This window comes from Populus trichocarpa, chromosome 19 (genome assembly GCF_000002775.5).
Source record: "Populus trichocarpa isolate Nisqually-1 chromosome 19, P.trichocarpa_v4.1, whole genome shotgun sequence".
Taxonomy (NCBI): Eukaryota; Viridiplantae; Streptophyta; class Magnoliopsida; order Malpighiales; family Salicaceae; genus Populus; species Populus trichocarpa.
The window spans coordinates 8,050,793-8,067,795 of NC_037303.2; the positions used below are offsets into that span (position 1 = coordinate 8,050,793).

At 30.5% G+C, this 17,003-nt stretch overlaps 1 protein-coding gene across 1 annotated transcript; it reads right to left on the bottom strand.

Annotated features, from left to right (window-relative positions):
• Positions 1 to 1,896: 1,896 nt before the first annotated feature.
• Positions 1,897 to 5,225, bottom strand: LOC7453573 (uroporphyrinogen decarboxylase). The gene is made up of 6 exons (XM_024590817.2): positions 4,924 to 5,225; positions 4,664 to 4,785; positions 4,100 to 4,210; positions 3,659 to 3,847; positions 2,956 to 3,081; positions 1,897 to 2,833 (listed from the first exon to the last, which is right to left on the bottom strand). Exons 1-6 carry the CDS (start codon positions 5,039 to 5,041, stop codon positions 2,318 to 2,320), a joined length of 1,182 nt encoding a protein of 393 aa, XP_024446585.1. The 5' UTR covers positions 5,042 to 5,225; the 3' UTR covers positions 1,897 to 2,317.
• Between the last annotated feature and the right edge of the window lie 11,778 nt (positions 5,226 to 17,003).

The window sequence follows — 17,003 nt, forward strand, 5'->3', positions numbered from 1 at the left end:
TCTTCTTAAATTATGTTATGGTGTTGTTCTCTTTTGCTTATTGCATGTTATTTTTTAATGCTAGTTTTTTTTTTGTTATATTGAATATATGTTAGAAGTGAGTTTTTACATCAAGTTAATTAAAATCGAAGTTGTGAGTATGTGTATTGTTGTGCGAATTTAGGTTTTCATGTGAAGTCAACATTATTAGTTTCTAAATTCTAATTCAAACTCGTGTGTGTTGTATGGTATTTAGCTTAAATTTTTCACATAAAAATTAGATTTTTGAGTTGAGGATTCAAATTTGAAATTGAGTTTGTTTTTGCGTTTCAAAAGTGCTTTTGAATTTTTATTTTATTTTTTTCTTTGCTTAAAATTAATATTTTTTAGTGTTTTCAAATCATTTTGATGTACAGATGTTAAAAATAATTTTAATAAAATAAAATAAATTTTATTTTGATGCATTTCCGAGCGACAAGCACTTTGAAAAGCAACCGCTACCACACTCTCAAATACCTTGTCACTTTGTTTTCAACATTCATGAAAATTGATTTTTGTGCATGAGTTTTGAATTTGAAATCACTTTTGTAGATTATTCTGCCATTAATCATGATTAAAAATTGATCTATCCTTGAATATTCCATTGTCATATCTTTGATTAGAAACTCAAAAACTTAGTTTGCATATGACTTTTATTTTAATTTCCACATTTGGGTCAATTTAATTTTCTTTTCGGTAGCAATTTTCCTTGTCAAGTTCTTTCTTTGAATTTCTTTGTGTTTGTTGTGGTTTACACTTGCTTGTTGATTTTCCACCTATATATATATTTTTTTATTATTGTTTACATGTGTTTTGTTGTTTTTCATGGGTTTTCTTTTATACTAGTAAGAGTCTAGTTTATGATGGTATTTTGGATATGTGTTTGTATTACCAAGAATCTAGTTTTATCTGGTTTGGAGTGTGTATACAGTAAAGTGAATTTAATTTGCAATTCGAATTTTACTCCTCTTTGATAATTAAAGCTTTGCACATGTTTAATTATGTGTTTATTTTTTTTTTGTGTTATTTGTCATCCATATTGATTATTGATGTTGCTTTTATTTATTTATGTTCCTTGAACCGAATCCTGAAGCTTGGTATTTATCTTGCATTATTTATTTATTTATTCAAAGAATATCCATCAATTATATATCTCTCTCTAAAATTGTATCATGAATATATGAATAAATGACACTTTATTTTTTTTTTATTAGCATTTTAACTTTTTTGACTTCTTTTGTGTATGCACGTGTTTAAAGGTGCATCAACAATATTTGTAAACAACTTCTCTAATTTTTATCTAAGTTGTTGCTTGGGTCATAAATAGGAATGATTTTTTTTAAAAAAAAATTATTATTTATTTACATGTTAATATTTATAGATATTATTCTTTTTATTCAAGATTTTTAACGTTGTGTGATTCTCTATTTTTATTTAAATTTTTTAAGCTTTGTTAAACAAATTTATTATTTTATCTTTTATATGAACCTGTTTGTTTTTGCGTTTCAAAAATGTTTTTAAAACATGAAAAATTATTTGAAAAAACAACCGCAACTACATTCAAATAAGTTCGAATGGAAGTTTTGGCATTCTCATCCTCATTGTCTTATGAAGCACAATTCCCATCAATATTAACAAGTGAGTTTTATGCTTTTTTTTCTTTTTTTTTTCTTGGGTCTAGATTCAAAATCACTTCATGTTTAGGATCGATTAATTTTTAATATAAAAATAAACACACTTCACAAGTTAAATAACTTGCACAAGAACTTGACTTTTTATCTCTTTTTTTTTTTTAGTATAACGAAGTCTTTACCACAGATACTTTATATCATTTACTTTTAAAACTACATTGCAATCTCCATGGCATGAAAAAAGGAGTGCTGAAACGGATGGAACACTTCAACTCAGATTCCAGAGGAATTAAACCTCCTCGTTAATAACCTCATACCTAATATGGTTTTGGACAATCAATGATGCAAACACACCTGCAATCACCGTGCCCTTGCCAAAGGACATTTTCCCATCCCTAGCTTGCCAATCTGCCTTAGAAAATACAGGTGCCAAAGCCTCAAAAACAATGAGAGGAGATGCAACATTCTATTTTTTCCAAGCTCCATATGACTATATATGGTCTTGCTATCAAGCTTATGCAACGCTCTCATGTTGAGAACTTAACCAAACTATCCACGATAAACAGTATTGCAAATAAGCTGAATAATCAACTACTGATCTAACAAAAAGGAGTTGATAAAGACAGCAGATCTCAATTTAGCAGAAAATCATCTAGTCACATGCCATATTAGTATCTGATTCCTTTAGCAACCTCGAAAAAGTGCGCAACATTCTCCTCAGGTGTGCCGACTACAATTCCATGACCAAGATTAAGTATATGTTTTCCTTTACCGGCTTTCTTGACAACATCATATATCCGATTAGTTATGAATTCCTTTGACCCAAATAGAACACCAGGATCTACATTCCCCTGAACAGCTACATCAGGTCCCAATCGCTTCCTACCTTCAGCCATATCAACTGACCAATCCAAGCTTACAACATCTACACCTGTCAAAGCTAGCCGCTCAAGCAAGCCTCCAGATCCACTAGCATAAAGGATTAGCGGGAGATTTGGATGGGATTGTTTCACAGTATCCACGATCTGCTTCAAGTATGGAAGACTGAACTCCTCAAAATCCACAGGGCTAAGCTCTGTGGCCCATGAGTCAAAGATTTGAACAGTTTGAGCTCCACTGTCAGCTTGATATTGAATGTATTTTGCCATAGAGGTCGCAAATTTCTGAAGTAATGCGTGGAGAACCTGGGAATGGAAAAAATGGTGAATTGAATTTTATTTTCATTGTATTCACCATGAGAAGGATTGGCAGCTGCATGTCTTACATCCAGAAAACTATAGAAATGAGAGAAGTATACGTTAGTTACCTTGGGCTGGGAGAAAGCTAATCTCTTTATTTTAGTAAAGTGTTTTGATGAACCACCTTCCACTACATATGAAGCCAGGGTGAAAGGAGCCCCTACGAAGCCCAGCACTGCAGCTTTGTTTTCTACCTAGAAAGGGGAAGATACTGTTTGACTGAGGTTAAACGATATAAATTTAGAATTTCAGATGAGGATTGTATCCATATGCATGCATGTGCATGTTCAAAGCAGGATAAAATGTCTCAGCTACTTCATGAAATCTAGCTCAAAACAGGAAACACTTGATTCAGAGTGTTCTGATTGGCCATGCACATGTGGTTTCTGAGGCTCTTAGTTTAAAGAAATCCATTGGTTTATTTAACACTGATCATGGTAAATGTTCCTCTTCAAATTAGGAATTGTAAATGTACTAATCTTTCACTATTTGTTTTATAAGATATCAGCATTGCACTAGCTTTTATTATAAGTGGCACATGGTAGGAATCACAAATGGAAACACCATCGCCTTGATCCAATTCAAGTTCTGAAGCAGATGGGTTATAGATGTTCAAATGCAAAAACCTTCATAAATAAAGGATATCTTACCATGCGGTCCATTACTGGTAGTAGAGGCTTTATATATAAACAGATTAATTGAAGAAAATGCACACAATCAAGGCTTGCTTGCAATATCTAAAACTAAAATGCTCCATACACAAAATTCAACCTCTTTTCTCAGGACTGTCAATGCTTCCCCGACATATGGAACTGATTCCTCAGGAACAAATTCCCTAACTTGATCAACATCATCAGCTGTGCGCAAAGGATTGAATATGACAGGACCCTTGCCTTTCACAATGTCAAAAGGGATATTCATCCCAGAAAGTGGTGTAAGAATGTCAGAGAATAAAATGACCTGTACCAACAATCAATAACAAAATCAGAGAAGAGAAAGCAAAGAATATGACTCGAAAGGAGACACAGATATAAAACTATTATGTCCTTCGTTTTATTTATGAATATAGAACTCTGTTTGAAAGCACCAAATTAATCGATAATAGTGATTATTGAGATACAGAAGACACCATGCAAGCTTCTGCATAAAACAGAAGTTCATGAGCAATTAGCATTTTCTGCATAAAACAGAAGCTTCTAAAAGTTATCTTACTCCATCAGGCCTGAAAACTTTCCATGGCTGTAGAGAAATTTCCACTACAAGATCAACATTTTCTGATCTTTCACGAAATGAAGGATGCTTCTCACAGATGATTTGGTAACTCTGTCACAAAAAACAGTCTGTCAATGAGAACCATGTTAAATAAAACATAAGCATAGCTATTCATGGCAGCTACCTTGGATGTAAAGGGTATGAAAATTTCATCTAGCAGAATTCAATGATCAGTATTGGTAAGCTGACATATTCATAGCCAGGCAGAGAATTTTCAAAAAAAAAAAAGGAAAAGATGGCTACTAGAAATTTGAACCATTTTAAAGCTGACATGTGCATAGCTTGTAAACCAGTTCCTGGATTAGACAACCAAATTATCCTCATTTTGAGGGGAAAATGATGGGCCAGTTAACGAAAGCTAGAAAATAAAATGACGTTTGAACGGCAGAATATACCGAAGTTAGGGTTTTGGTGCCATCTATTGTTAAAGTCACAAAAGGGAAAGTCAAAGTATGGAACACCAAAAAAAGAACAGTATGGAAAAATGAAGCTTCATAGACCTGCCTTCATGTACCTCCCTGCTTGCCTCATAAGCCAAACGGGAGGTCTTTCAACATCTTCTCCTCTAACGGCATTAAGCAAAAGGGGCTCGGCAACAGAGGATGCTTTAGGTTCGGCCACAGTTCCTGAAAGAGATTTCATTTTAGCATAGGAATTCAGATCAAAACAAAACCCACTTAATTTTAAAGAATTTCATTTTCCATTTTGAGATTGAATTGAATATAAAGTCCATAGGTTAAGAAGAAAGAGAGGAGATTACTTACCTTGAAGGGAAGAGTGGATGATTGGAGTGTACTTGTTGTTATAGTTGAGAGACTTTCTTGGAGATGTAAAAGGAGAGATTGAGGAAATGGAGGAAGTAAAGCTGCAAATGGAAGACATTGTCGTTGGAATTAAAGCTCAAAGTTTAGGTTTTTGTTGAAAACCTCTTTGCATTTCTTTATAAAATCTAGACTTGTTCTCCCTTTCTCATTCCTGCCTGCCTTAAAGTGTTGAGAGTGGATTTTATTGTAGATAGACAGATAGAGAGGTAGATAAGGGGGCTGCAAATGGGCAACTGCTGCTTCTTTTCTTTTCTTTTTTTCGAACACCTCATGTTCTCGGCCCACCTCACATAGGTTGTCTTTATTTGTGTGTTCAAAAAGTTTTGATTTTTTATTTTAAATTAATTTTTTAGATATTTTTAGACTGTTTTATTATGTTAATATTAAAAAATAAATTTTAAAAAATAAAAAATATTATTTATTATTTTTTTATTCCATTTTTAAATAATAAATAAATTATAATATTCATATTCTTTGGTTATATAAAAAAAAACCAAGAGCAATGAAGACAAAAGTCCTAAGACATTGTTTCATTAGAAAATTAAAAAAAAAAGGTGCAAATAGAAATGAGGATTGAAATGAAAAAAAATTAAGGAATCAAAATAATGTTTTACTTGTAATATTGTATTTAGAATAATAATAAGAAATCAAAAAGAAATTTATATTGTTTTGTTTTAAAATGAATAATAATTTTATTAATAATGATGGTAGTATAACTAATAAAGTTGATTGTGGTGGTGATAGAAAAGAAGAAATTAAAATGAATGATGATATTAATAACAATAATGTATTTTAAAAAATTAATGCCATAAGCATCTAAGTTTTCAAAGAGAATTGACAACTTGGAGTAAAAATATTAACATTTTTGCAATTAGATTTAATTAGAGTTTAAAACATTTATACTTTTCAATTTATTATATGAAATTTTTAGAATTAAATAAATTATTTAACCCTGAATAGTGTAAATACCTTGTAACTATGCATAATAAATTGATCTATTATTAATTATAAAATATTGATATTAGAAAACTTTGATGGCTACATGACTATGATAGCATTTTGTATGTTGTCGTTTCAGCATGTTAATTTATATTTTACATTTGAGTGATTTAATATTTAATACAATGATTTTAAGAATACAGGTCACAAAAGTTATCATGATAGTAATTTTGATTAATTTAACATAAAAAATTGAATTTTAAAATCATTAGTACTAAAATTATGCACAAATTCAATGAAACAAACCAAAAAGATGAAAATAACAAATAATCTAAGTTAGGTTGATATAGATAAAAGCTAATAGGATGACAATAATACAGAAAACATAGTAATTTTAATGAGTAAAAAAATTACAGATGTGGACTCAAATTCACAATTTTAATTTTTGAAATTGAAATGTATGGTGGCTGCAACTTCAAGAAGTTTATAAAACCTTTAAATGAGCCAAGAAAACCGAAGTATACTAGAAAACAACCTAGAGTTCAAAAACATTAAGAAGCTAGCTTAGACTAGCGTAACCAGACCTCCTCTTGGAGCTACACCTGTCCCATTAATCCTTCAAAGCATAAGATAGACCATTCACATAGTTTATTTGGTTCAGATCCTCATCTAGTAGTGTCAGATCTTCACTTGAATACTCATACATTTTAGTTTCTATAAGTCTGGCTGTATCATAGGTCCTCGTACACTTGACCTTTAAAGTCAAATCATAGCTTAGAAACTAAAAACAAAAGGCTCAAGGAAGCAAAAATTAGGAATGTAATTGTAAATTTATAGAACATGGGACAAAACTATTATTTTTCCAAATAACAAGTATTGAAATTATTTTTTATCAGAAAAATTATGCACTTTTCAAACAACTAGCCCCAACAGCCACTCACACATCTAATTTCCATACAATCACCATGAAAACAATTTCTTAAACATCCTAAACTCCAAAATTATATCAAGAATTAAATTTTTAGTTGAAAATTTTTAGATTTAGATTTAGGCAAGCATAAAATATTCCAAATTTTAAGGTGAGAATATGTATATTAATAATCATTATAAATGGACTTTTCATAATGGGAAAGTATGTTGGGTTTCTCAAAACACATATATGCCGTGGAAACGATAAACTCTTTAGGAGTCTTAAGGATCTTATTAAATAAATATAGAGTTGTTTATGTTTTATACGAAAATCAATTGAACATCATATATTTTTTTTGTCTTTAAATAATTGCTTCAAGGTTGGGTTTTTGCAAACCACAAGTCGCTCAAGTGTGTAATCCACACGAACCACCAATGAAAAATCTTCTATCTTTGAGTGATATCTCTTTTCTTTTGTGTTTTTCAGGTGTTCTGTATTGTTGTTTACTATACTTCAAATAAAATGCATAATACTCTATTTATAAGGAAGCATAAAAACCCTATAAACAACAAAATATCAACTTATCTCCTAAATAATATCACATATATTATTTAAGGAAAATTTTAGAAATTTATTTAATTAAGTCCCTACTTAACTTTTCTAGGTCTAAAATTATAATTCCCTATATAAATTATATTCTAACCCTCAATTTCTAAAACTTATTTACAATAAAGTCATACTTGATTAATCTTCTCATTTTAATTTTTGACTAATGGTTCTTATGTGTGTGACCCATTAGGTTCTCCAATAAGTTGGGTCAAATATAAATTACAATCCTAAATAAAATAGGATTAAATAAATTAAACAAATTAATTTATTATCCATTCAACAATTGATTTATTTATATTTAAAGATCAAGTACAATGTCTAATAATTTGTTATGATCTCTCAAATATTAGGAAAGTCATAAGTGGTTTGAATTAACCTGTCAGTGACTAATTTCTCAATGTAATTATTATTCATTCATAAACAATATTTGAATTTAGACATATAGCATGAAATGTGTCTATACTGCAAAATCATATTTGTTTTCAGCACTATAATTATTGATTCTTTGAATAAAATTTGACACTCTTTTCAAATCTCATTCCACCTTACATAAAGATTTACAATCAATACTATTTGAGAACAGATGAAATATTTTTTTTAATTCACCTAGGGTGATGAACCCTCTTTTAATTACTTAAATATCTTCATGTAGTTCCTGTTATCTAATATATGCTTGTTTGTTACCTTGATCGGGACAACGTGTAGCATGATCAAAATATATTTTTTTCTATATGAGACAACTTAATGGTCTCAAGTCTAATAATCACTTACACAATCATCACATGAGTCTTTCCATAGACACATGTGATCTCTCCATATAGAATTATCATGTTGGTCAGTTTAGTATACGTATCATCTGACAAGCACCTACATATTATTTCTAGGTATCCCTCATACCTCAGCTTATGAGAACAACTACTTCTTTTCATAAAGGAAAAAACATAATTTGTATTAATCTCAACGACTCTAAATTAATATTCAATCTTAATAGAGCATTAACCAGTAACATTTAGAAATAATGCTTTGATGCAATAGAAATCTCATAATTATAACAACTTTATAATTTTCTTTGCAGATCATTTTTACCCCGAGAACTTTATTTTTACTCTAGATTTATTGATTGAATATTTGATGAATATTAAAGATAAATAAACTTTTACTAATAATTTAATATGTTTACATAAACGAAGTCAATGTCACGTTTAACTAACTGATTGAGTACATGACATATATATTAACAAAGTATTCTCCTAGTTAAATGATATCTATTAATGATTAATGAAGATATTTTGCAAATTAAAATCACTTAATATATAATAAAAAAAAATAAGTTCCCTCCGTACAATCATTATAAATGGAACATCAAGGGTAGAATTATGAATACTTTAGGGGATATGACACTCCAAAGTTATAAAACCTTCTAATTTAATCTTTAAATTTTTAATTTTCTTCGTAAGATTATATGTTTGTTTTACCAAATATATCATATTTTCTCACCAATATTCATTTAATTTGACCTATTTTCAAAATATGATGATAGCCCACTCAAAAGTTTATAATTTCACGTTTGATGAAGATCATAGAAATTTTAAAACATTTAACCCCATTTAATAAAATATAAAAAATTTAAAGTTAATAAATAAAAAGTGATCTAGATGAAAACAATTTAAGAAAGATAACAAATACAAGTAATACAAAATTATGTTGAATAGAGTCTTTATATAAAAACCCTAATTCAAAATTATATTATTGAGTATTTCTCTTTTAAATAGTTTGATGAAATATAAACCAAACAACTCTATTTATACTAGTCTTAAGTCTATCTTGAAGAGTAAAAATATCCTCCTAAATAATTATGGAGTTATTATAAGGATTTTTAAATTAAATATGAAAAATAAAATTATCAAGTTTAATTTATTATTTCCTAAACTTAATTGGAAAAATAAAAAACACCTTAAAAGAAAACATTTTCTTAAACTAAATTGGAATAAAGAATAAATAAGGATTGGACATGTAGCTCCAAAGCCACTCGCGCCTCTATAGCCACCTTACCCCAATTGGTACAAGCCAAATCTCACATGCGAGTACCATACTGGCATTGCGGTACACAACATTCATACCTCGGGTTGTGTATTTTATAACCCAAGTGCGCCTTTGAGCCCTTATCTCTTGGGTAGTGCATTTTCTAAACCTACATCCTTTCGAGTGCGCCTTTGAGCTCTCGTTCCCTTTCGTGCCCTATCTGTTTTCCTTTTGAGTGCTCCTTTGAGCTCTCATCTCCTGAATAGTGCATCTTCGAGTCCTATCATGTCGTCTCTTCAAAATCTCTGCATTTTTCATCTAAGTAGGTCACCCATTACAATAAGACCACTTCTGAAAAATCTTTGTATTTTTCACCTGGGCAGGTCATCTATAACAATGAGATCATTTTTGAAAAATCTTTGCAGTTTTCACCTAGGTAGGTCACCCATTATAATGAGACCATTTCTGAAAAATCTTTGTATTTTTCCATTTGGACAGGTCACTCATTACAACGAGATCTTTTTGAAAAATTGTTATCACTTGGGCAAGTCCATTACAATAAGACCACTTTGAAAAAAAAACCTTTGTATTTTTCACCACTTTGAAAAATCTCTATATTTTTCACCTGGGTATGTCACCGATTACAATGAGACCACCTTGAAAACTCTTTTTCATCTTTCCATGGGCAGGTCACCTATGACAATTTGACCATTTAAAAACTCTCTGAATTTCACCGATAGGCAGGTTGTGTGGTACAACTTTACCACTTTAAAAGAAAAATCTTCAAGTTTTTCCTCTGAGTGAGCTTTCCAACCCTCATTTCAAAATACTTTCAGAAAGATTTATTATTTCTTGATATGGTGAGTCCCTTATCTCTCATTCTTTTTTTCTTTACAAAGCTTACTATCTAAAGTCTCTTACGAGACTTTCTATCGTAAGCATTGTAAAGAGGGGGTAACTATCACAACCCATTGATGGGTTATTCTCCAAATTCACCTGTCTTTTTTCCTCCAAAATAAAATACCAATAAAATAAATAAATAAAGCCTAGCAACGTGGAGAAAGCAGACCGGGAAAGATTTCAAACATTTACGAAAATCAAGCTGCAATTTTGGATGAAGTTCGACTCTTAATTGTACCCCAATTATACCAAAGACTAAAGATATAATGCATATTCAAGGTCAAATTAAATAATTATTTGACGAATCTGCATAAAAATTAAGTCCAATGATATAATTAGATTTTTTTTATAGGCCAATTTGATTTAATCAAATTGAAGGTTTAATTATGTTTAGGAATTAATTTGGGTCCAATTAAAAGATTTAATTAAGTGCAAGGACTTAATTATACTTTAAATGGGTAAAATTAATTTTATAAGAGGCTTAATTGGTGAAAAATTAAGTTTAGGAGCCCAATTTGATCTTAATTGAGAAGATTAGAATTTTAAGAGACCAAATTTAATTTTTACCAAGTCGATTGATAGAAATCAGGGGCAAAATCACAAGAAAATTAGAGTTTTGGGGTCAAATTGACAAATTTCACACTCAAGAACAAATATGCAAAAGACATCAAACTATAGGGGCTCAATTAATTGAAATCGGGGGTAAAATGGAAGAAATTCAAAGTTTAAGGGTCAATTAGGGGCTAAATTGCATAAATCTAAGACTAAGGACTAAACTGAAAATGGCATTGAAATTAGTGGCTGATTTTAAAATTCAATAGGGGCAAAATTATATTAAATCAAAAGTTTGGAGTCAATTAGGGGTGCAATTAAAAAAAATCAAAAGCTAAAGGACCAAATTGAAATTTGGCTAAAATCCCTAATTCAAGGCAAAACAACACTGTTTTTTAATAATAATAAAAAGAGGAACCAGACGATGCGTTGTCTGGTTACTGTTCATTGTCATCTTCATTTTCTCTTGAATGACAGTTTAGGGAGGCTACTTTACAAGTGTATTTAATGCCTCTAATCTCCACCAAATTTAAAAACACCTGAATCAAAATGATCACTTGATATTTCTCTACAACCAGGTATGGTCCATTCAGGCCGATTGACACCATAAAATAGCGCTGTTTTTTAATATATAAAAAAAGGAACTAGACGATGCGTCGTCTGGTTACTGTTTATTGTTATCTTCTTTTTCTCTTGAATGACAGTTTAGGCCGATTGACACCACAACGACCATGGCTCCAGCCTAAAGTGACCAACTCAAACAGCCTTGAACTATCAGATTTGACAGTTCATGGTGTCTACTTTGAACCAACGGTTGGGATCCTTTCTAGCCGAATAAAGGGCTGAAATTTTCCCTAATAAAGACAAGAATACCCTCTTTCATCCCCTATAAATAGATTTGGATTTCATTGCCTGAGCATGAAGAAATTTGGATCCAAATTTGGCCAAAAACCAGCCTTTGCTAATTCCCAACCGACACAGTTCTCTCTCCATCGTGCCTTTAGCCCCGACCCCACTGAAACCTTTCTACCACCCCCCCGGGGCCATTATTATGCATGCAGAACGATAGTACATTCTGCATATGGGGGGGTGGAAATAATTTACCCCCTGTTTTGGGCCGAACTAGTTCTAGCCCAGCCCAAATGGCTGGGTCGGGTCTGTCCCATATTAAAAAGAGAAAAAAGATATGTTGGGCCGAGATCAGCCCAACCTAACCCGTCTAGGTCCGACCTAGTTAGCTGGCCAACCCAGCACATATAGTATATAATATATTTAATTATAATAATATTATATATTATAAAAAAATGAAAAATTCCAAAAATTCCAAGGGGCATTTTGAAAAATTATGATTTTCTTGCATGTTTTTCTATCAATTTTTCTTAATATTAGGTTGTATTTTTACACTGTAAGATACAAATTCAGTATTAAAATACCTAGCTTTCTCCGAAATATTTATAAAAAAATTCAAAAAAAAATCTCAAAACTTTTAAATTAATTTCCCTTTTCAAAAAACATAAAAAGAAACAAAAAAATATTTTGTTTTTATGCATACGGCCAAATCCTAAAATGTTTTCCAAGCATATTTTCATATAAAAAATTGCATCTTTCTCATGTTTTAATAAAGCAAAAAAAATTAATATTGTAACCAGTTTATGATCATCCATTAGGATTTAGCTAAAATATCAAAAACCATTTACCAATCATTTTTTTTAGGGTCTAGATGTAGACTATAATATCTATGGGGTGTAAAACTACACAATAGAGTACACCTTTGGGTATTAAAGATACAAGGTGTAAAATAAATGTGATGCTAAAAGTTAAATTTTAGAATGGTTAGGATTAAACCCGATGAGGTAGAGACTCTCTCATGAAGAGAAATTCGCCTTAGACCTTAGAAAAAGACCAATGAATAGAAACCCGACCTAAAAAAAATTAAACAACAATGCAGCACATCTTAGGTAGGGTACACTGAGGGTGATGTGTCTTCCTCTTACACAACCAATCTCTTACCCAGACTCTCGCAAACCATAGGTTTCTAGTAACCATAATACTAGGTGGCGACTTCTGAACCTGAATCATAATTTTATGATTAAACCTAAAATATTTTTCTTTCCCAACAACAATACCTCCTCAGGAGGCACCAATAGCTCGCCAGCTCCACTCGACATCGCACCCGTGGCAGAACATATGATGAACCTGCCAAAAAATAAAACATACTAAGTGATAAGGATGATAGATATATTTTATTACACAATTTTAATCATTCTTTCTTACATATACACATGCTATTTATAAAAGCTTTGGCTTCTCTACATATTTTTTATTTACCAATACACATTCTTTCTACCAATTATTGGTAGTAACATAACACCTTAACACATTCTTTCTCACATTTAAATGATAAGTTATCCACATAACTCTAGGGTTCATAAAACATATAGTCCCCAATCTTTTGGTCGGCCTTTTTTTTATAAGGCATGGCCCATATTAGTGCTTCTTACATTAACACCAATACATAGCCCCAAGCATCAAGGTCTTCACTCCAAAACCCTTTTTTTAATCACCTTTTAGATGTATGATAACATAATCAGCAAGTAATCCTTGTCAATCCATATCTATGTCGAAGATGTTTACTTAATATCTTCCTGGTCTTCGCTCATATGGCTGACTGGTATTCAAAAACTACCCCTATACTTATGGTTGGTATAAGAAAATTAAAATCAAGCCCCCATTCCTTATGGCCGACTTGTAGTAAACATTTAGAGTTCTACTCTTGTAGTTGAATCCTATGTGTAAAATATACATCAAATATGTCTTTCTAGGAACCTCAATTCTAGCCCTACTCATGCGGCTGACTTCCATGAATATAACCCTTTAGGAAGTGTGTTGATGAGGTTTTGTGTGATGTGGTTACAATTCATGCAAATCACATATTGTTAGAGAGACCATGACAATTTGACATGAAAGCAACACATGATGTGATTAGAAATAGGTATACTATTATAAAATATAGTAAAGACATCACTCATGTATCTCTTATACCCACAGGTGTATGATGATAAAATAAAGCTAAAAAGAAAACAGATGGTATAGGTAAAGAAAATCAAAGTGAGGAACAAAGTAAGAGAAGACCATCAAATTCAGCCATAACCCAAAACACTCCTCTTACTACCCAAAACCATTCAGCCAAAATCCTAAACCATTTGGCCACTTCTAAAACAAATCCAAATCTGGCCAAGAGTAGAGGTAAGACTTGAGGAGTGAAAAAAGTAAGTGAGCGAAGTGTGAATTGTGTTGAAAAACTACATAAACCACCTAGTTTTTATGCTAGAAAAGGTGAGATTAAATCTTTTTGTTATTCAAAACAATTGATAATCCTACTTGTTTACAAGGAAGTTTATTTTAATACTAACAAACTTGACCTTACCTTATTATTCCTAGCATTTGTGTTTCTTTGTTGCAGAAGTTTGATGATGTGTTTCAAAAACAAAGGAGCTTCAAAAATAGGTAGAAGAGTTCATGACAAATAGGTATAGCTTTGTGATGGATGGAAAGCCTATAACTCTTGTACCTTTGACACTTAAGCTAATATATGATGAGCAATTGAAATTGAAAAAATAAAAGGTTGCTGAAAAGAAGAGCTTGTATATCAAGGAGACCTTTGCTAACAAAATTCTTCAAAGCTTTAATGATGATGATGTTATTTTTTAGACTGATATTGATTTGTTTTCTCTAGGGGATGATCTTCATGTTACATATTCGAGGATGAATCCTTTTAAAGAGGGAGGAGATGATACAAACCAAGTTAGGTCCGAATTTTGTCTTAAAATGCATATTAACCAGTTTTGCGAGATTAGACATATCTCTCAAAATATATATCGGATCGAGCTGAAATTTTATAGAGAGATACTAGAAACATGTAAATATATTATGGTAAGCTTACAAATCAATCAGAGTTCGGTAACATATTATTTAAATTAGTAGAATTTATTGTTACTGTTTTGGTAGATTCATCGATAAAGTATTCTTTCTTAGTTATTTTTGGCCCAATCAATCTAGACCTGCAATGGGTTAGTTTTTTACACTACAGAAAGATTAAATGAGGCTTATTTAGGCCCTAAAATTATGCATGGGATTGGGCTACAAGAATTCCTAATGTGGCTTGGATTTATTGAAGAATTGGAGTCCTCTCTTTCCTATGATATGTATGGCAGCTAGGGACTCTATAAATACTTTATTTTTAGTTGTCTTTTATTTATTTTAGATCTTTTTAAGTTATGGCATATTAGAGAGAATCTTTAACATTTAGTTTTTCTTTCTTAATTTACACCTTTGGGTTTGATTAATTAGCTAAGGTCCAAGGCTTATATGAGCTTAATTAATAATTAAATTTCAACTACGGGTCAATGTTTGTTTGGGTCCATACTTTTGAGTTTATTATTATAGATTTTGGGTCAGTTTGTAAGTGGGTCAATTTAGCCCACAAAGATAGATCCATTAGGGTTTTTATTTTCAAGAGTATAAATACTCTTTGTAATGACAAAATATTCAAAATTGATAATATTATTTATGCTGAATTTATTCAACTTGTGTGAGAGAGATTCTTTAGTTCTGTAACGAACTAAATTGACTTATTTAAGATTAACTACCTTCATGATATCTTCCGTATACTTCTCGTTCATGAATTGGTGTTCATAGGATGGAGGTTTTTATTCCAATAGTGATGGTACCTTGGGACATGTTTTCATTATGTCACACTTCTATTAGATATATTTTGGCTTTCCGGGATTCGTTGTCAAAGTTTTTTTTTTTTTTTTGCGTATATGATTCTTTATTTATTTTATGAAATTTTCATTTCACAATTAAGAATTTTTTATGTTGTAAAACATGTTAGGAACGCTTGCACATTTTTTCTTGCATTAAAGAAAAATATGATTTGACCCATAATAAATCGTGAGTCAATTGGCTAGTATTATGACCTAAAAGATCGAGGTGTTTATTTTAGCTTTGCTATTATACACCAAAACACAAAGCCATTTTGTGGTTGCTATGTTCTCTTGTAGTACAATCTTCAAAAAGTTATGTTTGATCTAAAATTTTAAAAAAAATCAGTTTGGTCTCTAAATTTTTTGAATTTTATAATTTTCATCCATGTAATTTTAGGTGTTTATGTTTCAGTTCTAAAATTTTATTTTTCTCGCATTTCAACCCTTGGATGTTAAAAAAAAATCAATTTGTCTTTGAAGTTTTTGCAAAAGTTCAATTTATTCTTTAATTTGATCCCTAAAGTTTTCAATTTTTACATTTTTAGTTCATGTAGTTTGTTTTTGTTTTGGTCCTAAAATTTTATTTTCCTCACATCCCCATCCCCTAGATGTTAAAAACATTTAATTTGATCCCCAAAATTTATAATTTTTGCATCTTTGGTTTTAGATGTTTACATTTCAGCACTAAAAACTTTATTTTTCTCATGTTTTAGCCATAAAAAAAAAACTCATTTTAGTGTCCATGAGTGAGTCTTAGAGAGGAGAGTTCAATAAAAGTATTTTTACCCTTTAACCGTGCTAAAAAAAGAAAAACAAATCGTGATTTATAAATATTATTTTATTTGGTTTAGTCTTTTTAAATGATGATTTAAGTTTAAAATAAGATAATTGAAGTTTATAATATATATTTTAGATATTTTTAGATGAATACAGGTTAAATTTTAGATCTTGAAAGAACAAAAACTTTAACCTTAATTTTTCAATAAACAACATATCATCAACCTATACAAAACCTATATAAACAATACGTTTGTAAACTTTAGCAAACATGTTATTCACTGTTTTCTAAAATAATAGGGTTGCAAGCTCGGGCCTCAACTCCCCTCGTCCACATGGATTTCATTTGCTTCAACCTTAGTTTTTTTTATATTTTAAAATAAAATTCTCTTTAAACAAATAATTACACTGATATTTAAAAAATCATTTAATTATTTCATTCGTTTTAAATAAATTAGAGTTCTTCTATAATAATATTTACAATTACTTGATGACTAATATTAATCTTTTCAAATTTTCGTATACATATATTTAAAATCGTAATC